At 38.6% G+C, this 19,366-nt stretch overlaps 1 protein-coding gene across 6 annotated transcripts in view; it reads right to left on the reverse strand.

Moving 5' to 3' along the window:
* The window catches only part of LIPK (lipase family member K), a 48,689-nt gene that overhangs the window by 23,696 nt on the left and 5,627 nt on the right, over nucleotides 1-19,366 (reverse strand). For 4 of the 6 annotated variants that reach the window (XM_051823353.2, XM_051823352.2, XM_008270160.4 and 1 more), the window contains exons 2-6: nucleotides 10,509-10,621; nucleotides 10,230-10,347; nucleotides 6,767-6,965; nucleotides 5,712-5,821; nucleotides 4,412-4,548 (exon numbers count right to left, since the gene is read on the reverse strand). In XM_051823353.2, coding sequence (XP_051679313.1) covers nucleotides 4,412-4,548; nucleotides 5,712-5,821; nucleotides 6,767-6,965; nucleotides 10,230-10,347; nucleotides 10,509-10,610 — 666 coding nt within the window. In that variant the 5' untranslated portion in view covers nucleotides 10,611-10,621. Of the gene's footprint in view, nucleotides 1-4,411; nucleotides 4,549-5,711; nucleotides 5,822-6,766; nucleotides 6,966-10,229; nucleotides 10,348-10,508; nucleotides 10,622-17,117; nucleotides 17,248-19,366 lie in introns of all 6 variants that reach the window. The other 2 variants (XM_051823349.2, XM_051823350.2) reach the window with 2 other exon arrangements.

The raw sequence follows: 19,366 nt of genomic DNA on the forward strand, positions 1-19,366 counted from the left end.
GTATGTGAAAAGGCCCTCAACATATTTAAGCATCCAGGAAATCCAAAACCACAATGAGATAGTGCCTCATTTCAGTTAGACAATTATTATCAAAGAGAAGAAAGATAAGTGCTATTGAAGACTTGGAGAAAACACCCTTATACACCAATAGTGAGAAAATAAATCGGTGCAGTCATTATGAAAAATAGTATGGAGGTTACTCACAATTATATAAAGAAGTACCATATGATTGAGCAACTCCACTACTGGCTATATATCCAAAGAAGATGAAATTAAAAAGTCTGTGGAAGAGACATCTGAACTACCCTGCTTCTTGCTTAAGTATTAATAATAGCTAAGAAATTGAAGCAACCTAAGTGTATTCAACGGTTATCTGGAATACAATGGAACACTATTTAGCAACAAAAAATGATGAAATTCTATCATTTGCAACAACATGGATAGAACTCAAGGACATTATGTTAAGTGAAATAAATAAGTCAAGCATAGAAAGACAAATACTACATGATCTCTCTAGTATGTGGAATCTAAAATGTTGATCACATAGAAGTTTAGATTGGAATAGTGATTACCAGAGTCTGGGGGGAAAAGGAGGCAGAGAGAGATTGGAAAAGGTTGGTCATAGGCACTAAGTTACAATTACATCAGAGAAAGTAGTTCTGGTGTTTTATTGCATAGGAGGGTCACTATAAGTACTGAGAATTACCATAAATCACAAAAAAAAAAAACAGAATAAAGGATTTTGAAGTTTTCTACACAAGAAAATTGAATATTTGAGGCAATATATAATTTTACCTTGATTTGAAATTATAGAATGTATATACATATTGAAAATCACATGGTATCCTATAGATACATTCAATTTTAGTGTGTCAATTAAAAAGAGAGAAAGGAAAATGGAAGGAAGGAAGGAAGGAAGGAAGGAAGGAAGGAAGGAAGGAAGGAAGGAAGGAAGGAAGGAAGGAAGGGGTGAGGGAGGGAGGGAAGGAGAAAGTGAAGGAAAGAACAAAAAGAAAAAGAAAGAGGGGAGAGAGAGTGAGGGAGAAGAAAGATGCTATTCAGATACAGCAAAAGGCTTGCATAAGTGTAGGAACCCGCCAGTGAAAAAGCTCATTTTCCAAGCATGTCTGAGAACATTTGGCTAATGGGAAGGGAGAGGAGTGAGTGGGCTCTGTCCTTTGAAAATTTTTACAAAGAGTAAAGGCTGTCAATCATTTCATCATCAAATCTTGTGGATTTTCTATTTTTGCACAATTCTTATTCAGATGGCCAACATCTATGAAGTGATTTGTAACACTAATTCCAAAATCATTCTCCTTATCACTCATTCTTCTTAACAGTTTATACCTTATCCACTTCACTTTCTCCAAAACATCATTGTTCATGTCATCCCTCTGTGAGGGATACTTTCTGGGGCTGGTGTGTGGCGCAGCAGGTTAAGTGGCCGCCTGCAGCGCTGGCATCCCACATGGTCATGGATTGAGTCCTGACTGCTCCACTTCTTATCTGGCTCCTTGCTAATGTGCTTGGGAAAGCAGAGGAAGAAGGCCCAAGTACTTGGGTTCCTACACCCACATTGGAGACCTGGTTGACGCTCTTGGGGAGTGAACCAGCAGATGCAAAGATGGAATATTCTCTCTCTCTCTCTCTCTCTCTCTCTCTCTCATCTCTGTAACTCTGCCTTTCAAATAAATACATAACCCTTCAAGGAAAAAACAATTTTCATTGCAACCCATTACATATACAATAAGTTCCAAATATCTACTTGGCCTTCAAGTCCCTTTTGAATCTACCCCTACCTCTCCAGCATTATTTTTCAGATTCTCCTGCACAAATTGAAAGCCCCATACCATCAGTTATGTGTGGTTTCCCATGGCCTGAGCTTCACCACCTCTGTGCTGCTCACATTTCCCTTTGACTTCAGAAAGCTTTTCTTTTTTTTTTTTTTTTTTTTTTTTTATCTTTTATTTAATGAATATAAATTTCCAAAGTACGTCTCATGGGTTACAATGGCTTTCCCCCCCATACCGTCCCTCCCACCCACCACCCTCCCCTTTCCCACTCCCTCTCCCCTTCCATTCACATCAAGATTCATTTTCGATTATCTTAGTATACAGAAGATCAGCTTATTATACCTTAAGTAAGGATTTCAACAGTTTGTTCCCACACAGAAACATAAAGTGAAAAATAATAGATGATTTTTTTTTTAAATGATGATGAAATCAGATCAGACCTATTGTCATGTTTAATCCCAGTGAGAGTCAAGTTGGGAATTGATAGTTTCTTTTTTTTTTTTTTTTTTTTAACAGAAGATCAGTTTAGTGTACATTAAGTAAAGATTTCAACAGTTTGCACCCCCATAGAAACACAAAGTGAAATATACTGTTTGAGTACTCGTTATAGCATTAAGCCTCAGTGTACAGCACATTAAGGACAGAGATCCTACATGAGGAGTAAGTGCACAGTGACTCCTGTTGTTGACTTTACAAATTGACACTCCTGTTTATGGCATCAGTAATCTCCCTATGCACCAGTCATGAGTTTCCAAGGCTATGGAAGCCCCTTGAGTTCTCCGACTCTTATCTTGTTTAGACAAGGTCATAGTCAAAGTGGAGGTTCTCTCCTCCCTTCAGAGAAAGGCACCTCCCTCTTTGAAGACCTGTTCTGAGAAAGCTTTTCTAAAGCACTTTGTATATTGGAATCTTGTCCTTAAGCCCAAACTCAAATATCATCTCAACCAAAATGTCTGTGATTCCAACAGCTCCAAGCTCTTTCACTTTTCTATGAGTTGATCTAGAAATTTACTTGCTCTATCATTATGATGACACTGGAATTTCTGTTAGGAATTAAACAGTCACATGTAGTAGCTCCTCCATTGGAATTATCATTCTTCTGTTGGAGTTACAGTTTAGAAAGGGCAATATTTCTAAAATTACAAATCTGATCAAGCCACTGGCTTCCCATCACTAACAGGACAGTTTAAACTCCTTAACATGACCTAATTGTCTTTCATTAATTGTTCTGTAATTTTCTTATTTAAATCTCCTACTACTCTCACACACATACAAATTTTCAGCCTACCATTTGGGAGAAGTATTTTCTTATGGACATAGCTACATCCTGAAGCCAGGATTCTGAAATAGTTACTTCTAGACATCTTTTTGCTGAATTGACTTAAACTATTCTTCATCACACAAGTGTTAGTATGTGGTAGTTTGAAGAAAACTTGTGAAAGTTGAGGGGAATGGAAAGATCCTGGTATCCCCAAATAGCTCTCACCTGTGTAGAAATGCTGAAATAACTTAGCAAAATATTCAATGTTGTTTAACTTAATGTTGTGGGACAAGGCTAGAGTGAATTCTCTATGGTATAAGAGGTCCAACTACTAAGATGCAAGGTAAGCATTTTATGTTTTTTTTTTTTTTTTTCTGGTGCCTTTCCTGCTACCTGTATTTCTGAATTGCATAGATATGTACTTAAATCGCCATGAGATAATTTTCTTGTATATCAACAATCAGAATCTCTGGCTTCTCTTAAGAATTACTACCTTTCATCTGCTCTCTTCAAAAACACCCAATGGTACAATTGCTATCATGGGAGGTGACTCATATGGGAGAAACTCTTGTTAAAATGCAACTGGAAAATACATAAACTTTTGTAGATCAATTAACTTGGACTAGATAAATGATCATATTGGTTAGCTATTAGTTAGAAGAGATTCTGGATATAGAACACTGATGGATTGTGGGGAGTTGGCAGAATGGGAGCCTGTGATATGGTGGGAAATTAAACACAATAGAGCAATTAGTGATGACAAAGGGTGTGCTCCAGGAAAATACTGACAGCCCAAAAACAATTGCTGACACTTATTAAAAGTTCACAATGTATAAGACTTGGCTCTAAAGGATTTGCTGTATTAACTCACTTAATCCTCAAAGTAAACTTATAAGTAGAAACTATCATAATCCTTTCATTAAAGATGAAGTGTGCTTATAGTCTTGATCAAACTTATCCATCTATTAAATAATAGAAATAAGATTCAAACCCATAACATCAGGCCTCATGCTATGAACTTCACTATTATATTACACTATCCCTGAAAAAATGAGTGGCTATCCAAGAGATACTTAATTTACTAAATTCAACCAGTCAGTCAAATCAGCCTGGTTTAGCAGCCATTGAGAATAGCACAATGCAGAAGCTTCAGACATAGCTAAAGACAATAGGGTAGAAGGGCATCAGAGTGAACTCCTTAAACGCCACTAATAAGTTTGAACCTCATTAGTAGATCTATATTGATAGCTTGAACATCTATTTATATTCTCAGATGTTTGTAAAATGTCATTTGTCTCCTGAAATCAATGAAATGGAGATTACTTACTTGAGATTTAAACCTGGAGAAGTCACATACCTTGACTGCTTTCCTGGAAAGAGTTGTAAGTTTTTTCATAGGATTTTGAGAATATTTTGCTGTGATAACTGGAGCAAGTGCAAAAAATATCTTAATCCTTTTAGCCAGTTCTGGATTTATAGAGAATGCTATGAAAGCTGAAAGGGAAGAAGACACTAGTTAACAGATTTAAGGCAATTATTTCTTCATTTTAAATGGTAGAAGAGTTAGTTACAATAAAAACAAACAAACAAAAATCAATTTAGAGTGAGTACCATTTGTAGAGAGGAATTTCTGAATTTCTCAAGGGTGGAATTAGCTAACTCAGAACAAAGTGAGTTTCCTGCCCATAGGGAATGCAAGTCTTCTTATAGAGAGTGTGGAAGAAAGGGTTCACACACCCACTGTGGAGTATGTCTGGTTCAACTCCAAGGGTCATTCTAGCTTGACTAATAGTCTTTGGTATCAGACAAAACTGTGCTATAAATGTAGCTTACTATTCATTAGCTGTGTGAACCCACATGTATCTATAAATATACACATTCATATATAGAAAATATACATCCATATATTTACATATTATATATATAATATATATGAAACTTAAGGTGTTACTTGGCCGTATTACCATTAGAAAGGATTCCTAAGTTCAGCCATTTGTAAAATATGAATAATAATGGTATCAGATGTTTGTAGTTTCCAATGAGAGAATGAATGTAAGATATGTCATACAGTACAGGTATATAAATATCAGAAATTCAATTAGGATTAAGATATAGAAAACAGACTGGTGGAAACAGTCTGGTATTATGGAAGCCTCATCTAAATGGAAATCAGTGGGCAGAGTGGACAGAGATTCCTCATGGCATGGCTGACATGATCCTACTCATATCTTGCCTATTTAAGAGCCTCCCTGGCAACTAACATATTGTAGTGCATAATCACAGAGTTTTGTAATTCTCTTCTTTCTTTTTGGAGTCCCTCACTAGACAGTGAGATATTCAAGGAAATAATGAACATCATGGTTATCTCTGCTTTCCCAGCATATAAGCCAGTGTCTAACAAATGTTTGTTGGGTACGCAAATGAATGAGCTATTTCTCTCTTTCAGTCTTCCGAATTGACCCCCAAATTCAGTGTTGGAGAAAATACTCCAATTGTCATTCCTGTTTTATTTACTTTTCAGAAACCAGCCAGAGGAAATGGTTTTGCAATTGAAGCTCACAAACTAGAGACTGCACATAGAGAAGAAATAATGATCCCTTCCACAAATATGGAAGAGGAGTCCCTGGTACACGGATCATATCTCCCCCAAAACATACCTATGGTAGTACCCTGGGAGTGGCCCACATAGTAGAGTTGCTTCTGTCCAGTTTTCTCTGTGATAAAATTGATGGTGGCTGGAAGGTCATATTTAGCCAACTCATCCAAACTGCCAAAGAGATGGAGCAACCAAATTGGAAAAGGCATCAACTATTAGTCTTGTGATATTTAAACACATTGACTATAGAGATTTTGTTAAATGTAACACTAGAGTTAATACATGATATTAAGATTTTTGCAATTTTTGAGTATGTCACCCTGAGTGTAAGAAAAAACATTTTTAAGAAGCTGAATTCAGAAAAATATGACTTATAAAGCCCAATGATCATTTTCCTGTAAGTCTGTTCACATTTCATATAATCCCATAACAGACTTACCAAACTAGCTTAAAAAAATAATTATTTCAAATCCTTATTAAAAAAAAAAAACAGAATAATAAAGCAAACAGATTTGTAGATCTCAACCTGGCCTCCACCAAAATAAAATTTCCGGAGAAAAGTCTGGTAATTTGCATATCAATGATCTCAGGTGGTTGCAACCCTGTGCATAGCTTGGGGTACACTCACCTGTCATCTGCAATACTGCAATAACACAAGTGCATTGGGGTGTGGAATTAAGAAATGCCAGATGGCTTCCAGAAAGAAGGCAGGAATAAGGTCAAGGAAAAAATATCATTAGTGGCCTTCAAGGCATGGATGTTGGCTTCAATGCAAGTGTACATGTTTATCCCTGTGACCAAGGTCAGTCTGCTGAAGCAGACAGCATGCCCAGATGCTGCTAATGGCAACACTGCTCCACAGCCACTCTGAGATCAGGACACACACACACACACACACACACACATACACACCAGGAAGCAGGGATTTGAAAACAAATCTCAATGCTATAGTAAAGGCATTTCTTCAAAGTGAAGAACACCTGGATAGAAGAAGAGAGCATTTTTTTCTTTGTGGATTTCTTTGGGTATATTTGAACTTAAAGAGAAAAATCCAACAGATGTTTATGCATATCAATGAGCAAAATGCATTTTATTCATTACCAGGTTTCTCCTTACCCGAAAGCCCAGTATTCTGATGATTTGGGTGACAATTTCAGGTGTTTTCTGGACCAGGTGTTTCCTCGGCTGTTCCCTAACCACACATCATAACCACTATCTGCTAGAAGGAAAGCCAGGCTATTGTTGGGCAGGTTGCAAATCCAATCAGTGGCAGATGCAATCACACCATGCTGCAAATACACAACAGGCTTGTGGTCTGCAAAACACAGGCAGCAAAATTTTATGTATGAACTTTCTCAGAATCTAGAAGAACATTCTTTTTCCTGACTTCCTGTAGTATGAAAGTGAATTTAATAGACAGAATTTGGTGTCTGGCAAATCTACGACCTAGTGTCTTCAGACCTATTTATTTGGGCAAGTTATTTATCTACTCTGTGTCTCATTCTCATGTATAAAATTGTAATTATACACACACACACACACACACATTCATATTGTTTTATGTCAATAGTAGAGTCAGATTGCCCTGGTTCAAAAATGCATTCTGCGACATATCAATCCCTTTGTACCTTTGTTAACCCATCTGCAAATGAGGAATAATAACAAATGCTTTCACATAGCAGTTGTAAAAATTTGATGAGAATAAAAGACTGTCCAACAAAATAAATATTAGCTCTATTACTGTATTAACATTTATAGCATTAAATTTCTCAAGATGACTCATTACAAAACTTAAAGGTTTTCTTAAGATAAGAAAAGCAATAATAAAAATGCCTTTTGCAGCATATTTACTAAAAGCCCAGACACAATGTTAGATTTTGTAGGCAATGTTTCATTTTATTTGGATTGTTAGAAAGCAAAATTGAAGGTTGTGAGTAGGATTTTATATCATGTAAAATGATTTATTTATCTATTTATTTTAATTTTGACAGGCAGAGTGGACAGTGAGAGAGAGAGAGAGAAAGGTCTTCCTTTTGCCGTTGGTTCACCCTCCAATGGCCGCCGCGGCTGGCGCGCTGCGGCTGGCGCACCGCGCTGATCCAATGGCAGGAGCCAGGTACTTCTCCTGGTCTCCCATGCGGGTGCAGGGCCCAAGTACTTGGGCCATCCTCCACTGCACTCCCTGGCCACAGCAGAGAGCTGGCCTGGAAGAGGGGCAACCGGGACAGAATCCGGCGCCCCGACCGGGACTAGAACCCGGTGTGCCGGCGCTGCAAGGCGGAGGATTAGGCTAGTGAGCTGTGGCGCTGGCCCTAAAATGGTTTATTTGTTATAAAAACCCTACTGTCAATTTAGAATTGGAACATTTTAATGAAGAAAAAGAAAAGAAATAAAGAAGTGGGAAGTGGTGCTGGAAAAGAAAGAAGAGAGGGAAGAAGCGATTAGGGTTTCCTCTCTTCCATAAAAGATTTGTAATGCTGGGTTGATACTTGGATCCCACCTCAGGTCATGTTGGGGCTGGACAGGCTTCCTGAGAAACTCAACAGTGTTTAGGTTAAATTAGACTCTTAGAGAGCTGTCATCTTTCTGCAAGCAAGAAACAAAAATCCCTGTCTATCCACTTTTTGGAGAAAGGGAAAGAAGAGACATTACTAACTCTGCTCAAGCTAGGTTCTGCCAAACAGCAGGCACAGCACAAAGTCTCTCTTTTCTCATTTGTAGAGCTTTCCTCCTAGTGCAAGTTGACAGTTATGGGCCAGAAATAAGAGAAAACTTCAGGGACTACTAGAAGTTCTCATGAATATTTACAAAGGTAATCCAGTTATCCTGGGAAATGATTGGTTCCTAAAAGTAAGAGGCAGCATTATCGCTCACTCTTTTAAACATCCTACATTTTAAAATAAATAATCAATCCTTCTGCTATTGAGAAGTCTTGTTATATAACACATCAAAGAAAACAAACTAAGAAGGGGAACATGGAGTTTCTGATATATGGATAATTTTTTAAATTTTAAAAAATTAATTAATTAATTATATTTATTTGAAAGGCAGAGAGACTAAGAAAAGACACTCCACAAATGCCCTCAACAGCCAGAGGTGGGACAATCTGAAGTTCGGAGCCCAAAATTCATTCTTGTCTCTCACATAGCTGGAATAATCATAATCATAATATGCTGCCTCCCAGCACCCACATTAATAGGAAACTGAAATTAGAAGCAGAAGTGGGATTCAAACACAGGCACTATGATATGGGATGCAGGCATCCTAAATGATGTTTTAATTGCTGTGCCAATGACTGCCCCAGGATCACTCCTTTTCCTGCAGTTGCAACTTGTATTGTAGAGAGCCAGAAATGACTCTTTGATAACATTTAAGCACAGTACTATTAGGATCAAATTTACTTGTAAAAAAAAAAAAATAAAGTCATACTGACTTGTGTGGAGAAGTGTTTATAAGTGGTTTAATACCAATCAGAGGATAATAGTAGTTGTAGACACTTTCTCCAGGCCTGGACATGAGTACTATTGAAGCTAAGAGATGCTTTCGGATGAGAGAAAGAGTTAGGAGGCAAAAGCAATAAATCTTGGTGATTGGCTGCACATAGGTGAGGCAGAAGATCGTGTCAAGAGTGCCTCCTAGGTTTCTGATGTTCAAAACTTTTGCATCTGTATTTGGAAGGAGGACAAAATTATGGAGACCAAATAAGCAATGTATATGAAGAGCCTTAATTTCAAAGAATAATGCAAATTAAATCGAGAAGTTTGAGTGATATTGCTAGAAACAGGGATCAGCTGAGGCCTGAGAGAGATAGACAAGGACACAAGGGGCCCAAGAGATAAGAGACTGAAGCCTGACATGCAAGCCTGATGTGCAGAGGGATACGGCTGGAATAAAACATCCCCACTACTCCAAAAGAGACAGAGAAAGTGGAAACAAAACAGGATGTGGTTACAGAGGGATCCATACAGTTCCAAATCCCTAATTCCCAGCAATGAGGACAGTGGTGACTGACTGACATGTTTACAAAACCCTGTACAAACAGGGTAAAAAGATTGCAAATCAGGTCTTTTGATGGATTTTTGTCTTAGCCCTGTAACTGAATGTCAACATTTTGCTTCCCTCAAATGGTGCTTAAATCCCCAGTATCATCAGCTCCTTTGGGTTTTGTCTCTCTTGGAGCTCCCCTTCATGCCACTCTGGCTGGAGGTCACTGACTCTAATAAATCTTGCTTTTAAATCTTTTAAACAAACAAACAACCCTGTACAAACTTCCTTACAGTTCAGAGGATAGAAACTCCTTGGCAACCTCTCCTTAATGGTTCTCCCACTGTGAGAGCTTCCCTTTGCTTCAATAAAACTTTACTTCTCTAGTTGCCCTTCTTTGTCCGTGATCCTCGCTCTTCCATGGTCACAAGACATGAACCCAAACGGCTAGAACTACAGGTTCCTACAACAGTATTTTCCTTCTGAAATGGATGAGACAGTGACCTCTTTCAGAACAAAAGCCGCCATACTGTTGCCAGACATCCGGGTATCTCTACTATAGATATTTCTTCTTTCATAGCAAAATGAAACACACCTGATTTCCTTTGGTAACCTTTTCCATGAGGAATCCTGTATATTCCAAGGATATAACCATCTTGTGTCACAACATCATACTTTTCCCAAGGATAACCCCAGTAGGATATAATCTGACTCTGAGTAAAAGGGAAAGAAAAAAAATCTCTTTAATTTTACAGAAGAGGCACAGATTTATACACTGAGAACCATTGAAAACTAGATAGAAACACAAACTGAATCGATGACAAGTTAAAAGGCCTATATCTTAGTGCATTTTCTCACTCAATGAATTACTTACAACATTCATATTAGCTTCAGGATTTGTGATGCTTCCTTTCTTACAGCCACATATGGGTCTAAGAAGAAGAATCCAGCATGCTGCTGCTAAAAGCTGCCACATTTGGGGTCTGCCTGAGAAGAGAAATATTAACAAATCTGTCATCAAAGAGAAATTCCATGAAGTGAAATTCGATGCAATATTTTCAAAACACCACTTTGGAAGAGAGCAAAAACATCTATTTCTAAATTGTGCTTTAACAAATAATATACCAAATTATTCAAGGCTCATACTTAAAAAATGAAACAAGAGTGTCAAATTGTTAAGTCAACAACAGGAGTCACTGTGTACTTACTCCTCATGTAGGATCTCTGTCCTTAATGTGTTGTCCAATGTGAATTAATGCTATAACTAGTACTGAAACAGTACTTTACACTTTATGTTCTGTGTGGGTGCAAACTGATGAAATCTTTACTTAATATATATTAAATCGATCTTCTATATATAAAGAGAATTCAAAATGAATCTTGATGTGAATGGAATGGGAGAGGCAGCGGGAGATGGGATGGGTGCAGGTGGGAGGGAAGTTATGGGAGGAAAGCCATTGTAATCCATAAGCTGTACTTTGGAAATTTATATTTACTAAATAAAAGTTTAAAAAATACACATATACAAATGTAAAAAAAAATGTGAAATGGTGTTTTTAGTAGGAAATAAAATGAAGAAAGTGAGAGAAAGAGAGGGAGAAAGGAAAGCCAATCAAGCATTCAATAGAAACCTGGACAAAAGATTGGGACAGATAATTTGTAGAAAAAGAAATATAATGGATAATATGTTAATCAAAGAACATTTGAAATCTCTAGTTATCAGGTAAGTTGGTACTTTTGTATGATGGTAGGAGTGAACACTAGCAAAACCTTTATTGAAAGAAATTTGTTAACATATCCTGCAAATTTAATACTTACATCCTTCACTAAGTAATTTTATTTCCAGGAATCCATCTAAAAGTAATGTATAGGGGCTGGTGCTGTGGCATAGTGGCCTGCGGTGCCAGTATCCCATATGTGTGCCTGCTAGAGCCCCGGTTGCTCCTCTTCTGATCTAGCTCTCTGCTATGGCCTGGGAAAGCAGTGGAAGATGGCCCAAGTCTATGGGCCCCTGCCCCGAGTGGGAGACCCAGAAGAAGCTCCAAGCTCCTGGATTCGGAGCAGCTCAGCTCTGATTGTTGCAGCCATTTGAGGAGTGAACCAGCAAATGGAAGATCTCTCTCTCTCTCTCTCTCTCTGCCTCTGTAAGTCAGCCTTTCAAATAAATAAATAAATAAATCTTTAAAAAAAAAAGTAATGTATATATAAGCAACATGTATAAAACTATTCTTTATGATACATTTTATTAAAGTAAATTTCCCAAATGAAGATATTTGTGAAATATATTATGAGTGAGGAAGAATGGAATCATTCAGCCATTGCATATTATGCTTATGTATGATGTGTGAGAAATTTCTAGTATATTATATTAAGGGCAAACCAATATGTAAAAATGTACATTTATTTTGAGCTCAACAATGAGAAAAAACTATAAACAGAAAAAACCTTAATACAAAATTTTAATTTTGATTATGTCTGGATGATATACATTTGCATGATTATGATTTTTAAAAGTATTTTACATACTTTCTAAATTTTCTATATTCAGTATTATTTTATCATAAGAAAGCAATTATTTGAACAGAAAAATTTTAAATTAAGAAAATTACAGGGGAAAAAGATTATGAAGATTCTCCGTTTGACTTTGAATCCACTTAAACTAAAAAAGAAAACCAACAATTTTGCAAAAAAAAAAAAAAAAGAAGAAGAAGTAGAGGACGTTTGGACATTTTGCAGGGGAGTCTCCATTTGCTACAGCCATTACAAAAAACATATTTCCAAATTATGTTAAAAAACACACTCCACCAGCTACTCTGTTCTGTTTTCTTCTGATTATGAGAGACACAGTAAGTTTAAACCTATAGGAAAAAAAAAAAAGATTTTCACACAATGATTTCATTCTTGTTATAAAAAGTTCCATGGGGGCCAGCGCCACAGCTCACTTGGTTAATCCTCTGCCTCCGGCGCCGGCATCCCATATGGGTGCCGGGTTCTAGTCCCGGTTGCTCCTCTTCCAGTCCAGCTCTCTGCTGTGGCCCAGGAAGGCAGTGGAGGATGGCCCAAGTGCTTGGGCACCTGCACCCACGTCAGAGACCAGGAAGAAGTACCTGGCTCCTGGCTTCGGATCGGCATAGCTCCGGCCGTGGTGGCCTTTTGGGTGGTGAACCAATGGATGGAAGACCTTTCTCTCTGTCTCTCTCTCACTGTCTAACTCTGTCAAATAAAAAAAAAAACTACAGCAGGGGGAGAAATTGCAAAGCAATTATTTATCAAAAAAATAAGAATAAAAAGAAAAGAAAGTTCCATGAATTCTTCTGGAATTTTTTTCTTTTTTTAATTTTTTTTATTTTTTATTTTTATTTTATTTTATTTTTTTTTATTTTTTGACAGGCAGAGTGGACAGTGAGAGAGAGAGACAGAGAGAAAGGTCTTCCTTTTGCCGTTGGTTCACCCTCCAATGGCCGCCGCGGCCAGCACGCTGTGGCCGGCGCACTGCGCTGATCCGATGGCAGGAGCCAGGAGCCAGGTGCTTTTCCTGGTCTCCCATGGGGTGCAGGGCCCAAGCACCTGGGCCATCCTCCACTGCACTCCCTGGCCACAGCAGAGAGCTGGCCTGGAAGAGGGGCAACCGGGACAGAATCCGGCGCCCCAACCGGGACTAGAACCCGGTGTGCCGGTGCCGCTAGGCGGAGGATTAGCCTAGTGAGCTGCTGCGCCGGCCCTGGAATTTTTTTCAAAATCATGATCTCTATTGATTGATTACATGTGACAATACATATTAATGTAATTAATATATACCAAAATTTTTAAATATATAACTGCATAGTAATATAATATGACATGTCAATTGACTTAGATTAATATAGCTTAGCTCTGGTGCATAACTCTGACAGTGATTAAAAAATACCACCAACCATCAGCAATAATTGTTATTGCTATTATGACTACGCATTGAACACCAATTACATGCCAAGTAACATGTCAGCCATACATGATCTCATTTTATTCTCAAAATAATTCCAAGGAATAAGAAATGTTATCCAGCATTACTTAAGATAAGATTGGATCTTACAGCTGTCAAGTAATATGTCCTATGTCAAAAAGATAGTCAGGTTGTTTGACTGTAAAGAAAATGCTCATTAGCTTTATGCTGTTAACCACTCAGTCCTTTCAGAGCAGATAGCACCCTCTGGCTGTCATGTGCCTGATTACTGTTTTTCCAAGAATGTGTCATAGACCATAGACATCATAATCATCATTAAAAACAGTGAAGACTACTGTTTTTTAAATAGCAATGGTATTTATTTATTTGAGTGGTAGATTTAGAGAGGGCAAGACAGAGACAGAGGTCTTCTATCCGCTGGTTCACCCAAATGGCTGCAATGGCCCGAGCTGGGCTGATCCAAAGCCAGGAGCCAGGCATGTCTTTTGGGTCTCCCACAAGTGTGCAGGAATCCAAGCACTTGTATCATCTTCTACTTCTTTCCCAGGGCATAGCAAAGAGCTGGATTGGAAGAGGAGCAGCTGGGTCTTGGACCAGTGTTTATATGGGATGCTGGCATTGCAGGATGCGGCTTTACTGGCTAGGCCACAGTGCCAGTCCCAAACACTATTTTTAAAAAAACATTATTGCAAGGTGTCTGGCATGTAACAAATCTTCCCAGGCAGACGAATCAATTAATTCACAAGCTTTTATTGGGATTCTGCTCCCGGGTGGGGTTCCCCGGTCCCAAAAGAGTGGGGGCCGGGGAAGTTGAGTGTCAGAGGTTGGAGGGCTCCTTTTATAGATATAGGGCATGGGGGTTAAAGGTTGAGGCAAGCCTGATCCTTACTGGTTGACCTTTAGGCACCTGCGGGGACCTTGACAAGGACTTTTCTTCCCTGGAAGTACAGGTAGGGACTCTACATTCCTGGAAGTATAGGCCTTTTCTCCTTGCGGATCCCAAAGCTACCAATTGTTATTGAAAGGGAGGGACAGGGAGGATTGGGGGGATGTGGAGATTGAGAGAGAGAAAGAGAGAGAGGGAGAGAGAGAGAGAGAATTTAATTTTCCATCTAGTAGTTCATTACCCAAATGCTCCCAGTGGCCTGGGCTGGGCCACGCCAAAGCTAGGAGCTGGAAACTTGCATCTCCCACCTGAGTGGTAAAAGCACATTCACTTGAGCCATCACCACTGCCTTCCAGGATCTATATTAGCAGGAAGTGAAGTCCGGAGCTAGAGCCAAGAATCAACCCCAGGTACTGTAATATGGGGCATATATATCTTAATCAGTAGGATAAACGCCTGCCTCTGACAGCAAGCTACAGTTAAGTTTTGAGAGTTGATTATGTCCTTAATTCATGAGTCTATCTTATGGGAGGGTAGTAGAGAAATTTTATAAAATTGATCTATCTGAATGCATTGACAATTTAGATGCTCTGGTCTTAGTCACTAGCCAGTGAACCTGGACTCCTGGGTTAGAACAGATCCAGTGCTTTTCTAAAATGGTCAAGCCAGAGAGCCTGTCAGGTTTGTAATTGTTCACAGGTAGAGGGTTATGTGGCTAGCACAGTCTTCTGCTTGTAGAAATAGCTGTAGTCTATCCCCAAGGGATGGCACCAGTTTGCACTGGTTATGACAGGCTGCCTTTTGCAGCCATGGCATAGAACCCATCAGCTACCTTTGCTCCATTCTTCTATGTGATGGATGTAGATAGAGAAGGGTGACACACCCACAAGACATGTCTTCATGTATTCCATTTTGTAAGGAGGGAGAGGTGCAATCCAAACAGTCTCTCTGTAGGTTTTTGTTACCAAGGATGTGCCTATCTGTTTTGACCTATCAGCCTCATACTAATAACCATAATTGCTGAGTAGGTCTGCTTGATTCAGGCACTTGTACTTAATGACACTCTACGAGCCCTTTTATTTCTTTGATCTGTTTCTGGTGGCTCACTGCCATCTCATGGGTCCCTTACTGATATTTTTCTGATTCACACTAATGACTATAAAAACATTGGACCAAGGGAAGAGCATACATTATAACTGCCAGGAGAATCACAATGTTTAAAGATGAGAGCCTTTGTCTCAGGCACCTAGAGCAAATAAATATAGATTATATTGATTATAATTTATATTATAATTTATTATAATATAGATTATATAGAATGTTATAATTTATAGGATGCCCAAATTGTGGTATAGTGAGTGAGGCAGCTGCCTGGGCAACTGACACCCCATATGGGCATTGGTTCATGTCCCAGCTGCTTCATTTCTGATCCAGCTCCATGCTAATAGCCTGGGAAAAGTAGCGGAAGATGGCCCAAGTATTATACTGATGTATCACTCTCAACGAGCATCACACTGCTATCCTGCAAAACAGGATCTCTGTAAGATATCATGAAAAGACCTCAGTGGTAAATATATGTTAAACTACAAACATAAATGTTTGTGCATCTGCGTGTGTGTATTGAATATATGGCTTTCTTAGAGAGTTACAGACCACATAAACATAAACAATGAGTTACTTGGAGAGTCTTTGTTTAAAATATAATATTTAAAAAATTTTTTTGACAGGCAGAGTGGACAGTGAGAGAGAGAGACAGAGAGAAAGGTCTTCGTTTCCATTGGTTCACCCCCAAATGGCTGCTACAGCCAGCGCGCTGTGGCAGGTGTGCTGCACTGATCCGAAGCCAGAACCTAGGTGCTTCCTGCTGGTCTCCCATGTGGGTGCAGGGCCCAAGCACTTGGCCCATCCTCCACTTCCTTCCCGGGCCACAGCAGAGAGCTGTACTGGAAGAAGAGCAACCGCAATAGAATCTGGCACCCCGACCAGGACTAGAACCCAGGGTGCTGGCGCCGCAGGTGGCAGATTAGCCAAGTGAGCCAAAGCGCTGGCCAAATATCGTAATCAAGACTCAGTAAAGTCTTAGAATCAAGATCCTGTTTAATTTTGTTCAATCTACTGTTCCACAGTCTTACTAGCCCTTAGAATTGTATGGTTTGAACAGCATCAATGAAACATATTATGACCCAAATAATCTAAAGAATTCAGTTGGAAAATCCTGCTTTGATGTTTCTTCTCTTATCTATTCACTATATGCCCCTCCCCCCAAAAAATCCTGCATAATGAAGGAAAGTTGCAACTAGCCTAAAATCAGAAACTTGATTTAAACAATCTGTTCAGAAATGAAACTTTTGTAGTCTGTGGTGGAGACAGCTGCCACATCTTATGGAATCTGGTTAGAAAAAGATAACATCAGGAATGTGACCCCAAGTAAGGCTCTTCCATTGATCAAAAATCTCCCTTCTCTTGTAATTGGTATTGCTTTTTCCACCAAGCCACTGTAGCTATAGGGAAATGTGAAACTTTTGAAAGAATATTGTCTTTCTACAATACGCAAGCAGCTCTCATATGTAATGCATTTTGCACTGACAAATATATTCCTTATAAAATTAAGCATACCAGTTTATCAACAAAAGATTATCAGAAATAATAGAGACCTTCATTCCTCTTTTCTCATTGTCCCATAATAGAACTGTTCAGGCTCAACAAGCAAACGCTTAATCAGAGCATTTGTCAATGATTGGACAGCATTCTTCATTAATCTACACCCTCATTCTCCATTGCAATCTGAAACAAAAGTGAAAATTGGTCTGATTATGTACGTACTAAGACTCCACAAAGAGTTCTAAGGTGCTTTGGGTTGGAAAGTGTGTGCACTTTACACACACATACACACACACACACACCAGTTTTACATATAGATCAATGGTAAAATAAAACTAATGATGAATCCCTGAATGCTTCATGAAATTTTTTGAGGTAAAATTCTGGCTTTGTCTTTCAGAGGCTATGGCAGCCAGGAGAATGTATCTCTCAGGTCTTCAACTGCTTTCAAATCCATTACTGTGATTCTATTGAAGCCACTCATTGTAGACACTTAATAAGTATTGCCTATCACTGTTATTATTATCATTACTGTTATTGTGTGACTTTTCATAGTCAATTTAATTTTGCTGAAACTGGATTTCCTTATCTGTAACATGGGGGATAATAACACCTACCTGTGATGTGATAAGTAAGATAATAAATCATGTCTACAAAACATCTCTCTCTCTGCCTCTGCCTCTCTGTAACTCTGCCTCTGAAACAAATAAACAAAATATTTTTTTAAAAAAATCCATGTTTTCATATGATTTTAAGACAAAGAGTATTGTCAGAGACAAAGAGGGAGATTTTATATTAATTCATCTGAAAGACAAAGTCAATTCATTAAGAAAATGAAGCACTCTAAATGTGTAGGCACCTAATAATAGAACTTCAGAATATATGAAGAAAAAACTGATACGTCTAAAGAGAAGTCAGTTTCACAGCTGGAAATTCAGTATTTCTTTCAGTAATTGACAGTGTTGGGCAGCAGAAAATTGTATTCAAAAGTACGAGATTGGAACGCTTCCTTCCGTGGCAACCTCAAGAACAAAGCCGCTCTGACCTCCTGCTCTCCTATATTCTGCCACATTTTCTCCCTTGAAGCGTGTCATAGAAGCCAGAATTACACTTCCTCCATAGTCATGAAACCTAGAAAGGTCACTCTCTCCATTTTTTTCCTGAAAATCTGTATCCCAGAAAAGTCCAAAAGGAGGGAATGCCGCACAGAAAGAACAAGAACAATCTGAAAGGACAGGCTTTGCTTGGTTTCTCCTTCTCAATCTAGACCATTACATCATATCTTTTTTTCCAATCACATTTCTACTGATGAAGAAGGCCATTCTTCATCAGTGCTAATAATAAAAACAGACATTTTTTTCCTGGGACTTGAGGAGTCTTCATTTCTGAAGGCTCCTATGTCAAGTAAAACTTTAAATAAAATAAATTTATTATGCTTTCTTTTGTTAATCTATTCTTTTCTTCTTATAGGAGTGTTTGCCATGTCCTTTGAAATGATAGATGAGGAAAGCTATCCCATCATTCCAGTCCCTATAGTTTCTGGCATCCACCACGGGATGGTTGGGACACCTGGCTAACTCCAGACCCACAGATGAGATCCTGGGTCAAATGGCAAAGAGCAAAGGCAAGGTAAATTATTTTTTTCTTAACCAAGGTCTTTTCCCCTAGATCTGTGCCTTCAGTACATGGTTAAAAATGGATGGTAAATTTTTCTTTATTGCTTTCTTTCCAAATTCAGATTTCTAGGATAAAAATATTTGTATTAACTAGTTCTAGAAGAGACTGCTGTCTTGAAGCCGGTACAAGCCGTCTTGTTTTCTGATCCCTTACCCCTCAAATACACTCTTTAGTTTCCTTTGTCTCTGTCTCTTGTGTTCTTTATAGTAAGGAGGAGATTCACACAGAGGAACACACAGGCCTTTATAAGCCTACTGCTTGAACCAACCTCAAAGACTTAGAGTTCATGGTTCTTAGGAAACCATGAAATTTATTTGGGCAACATTTGCTGTCCAAAGTTGGTTTAAAGCAAAAACTGGAGAGTGTTGCTTTTCATATTGTTTTATACCCTAAGAGCTTGTTGTTTGTTTGTTTGTTTCTGAACAAGTGAGATCTCTCCCTTTCTCTCTCTCTCTTACTCTTGTTTCTACCACCCAGGAGGTGCAATTGACAGACCACATCAGCAGTCAATCTGAAAAGACTGGGAACTCAAAAGGCAGAAAAGTAACTAAGCAGCATTCTCTTTGTGGGATCATGCTAAGCTCTCAGGGGACTGTATCTTAATAAGTCTCATCTGCCATCTTAA

This window comes from Oryctolagus cuniculus, chromosome 15 (assembly GCF_964237555.1).
Source record: "Oryctolagus cuniculus chromosome 15, mOryCun1.1, whole genome shotgun sequence".
In the NCBI taxonomy this organism is placed as follows: domain Eukaryota; kingdom Metazoa; phylum Chordata; class Mammalia; order Lagomorpha; family Leporidae; genus Oryctolagus; species Oryctolagus cuniculus.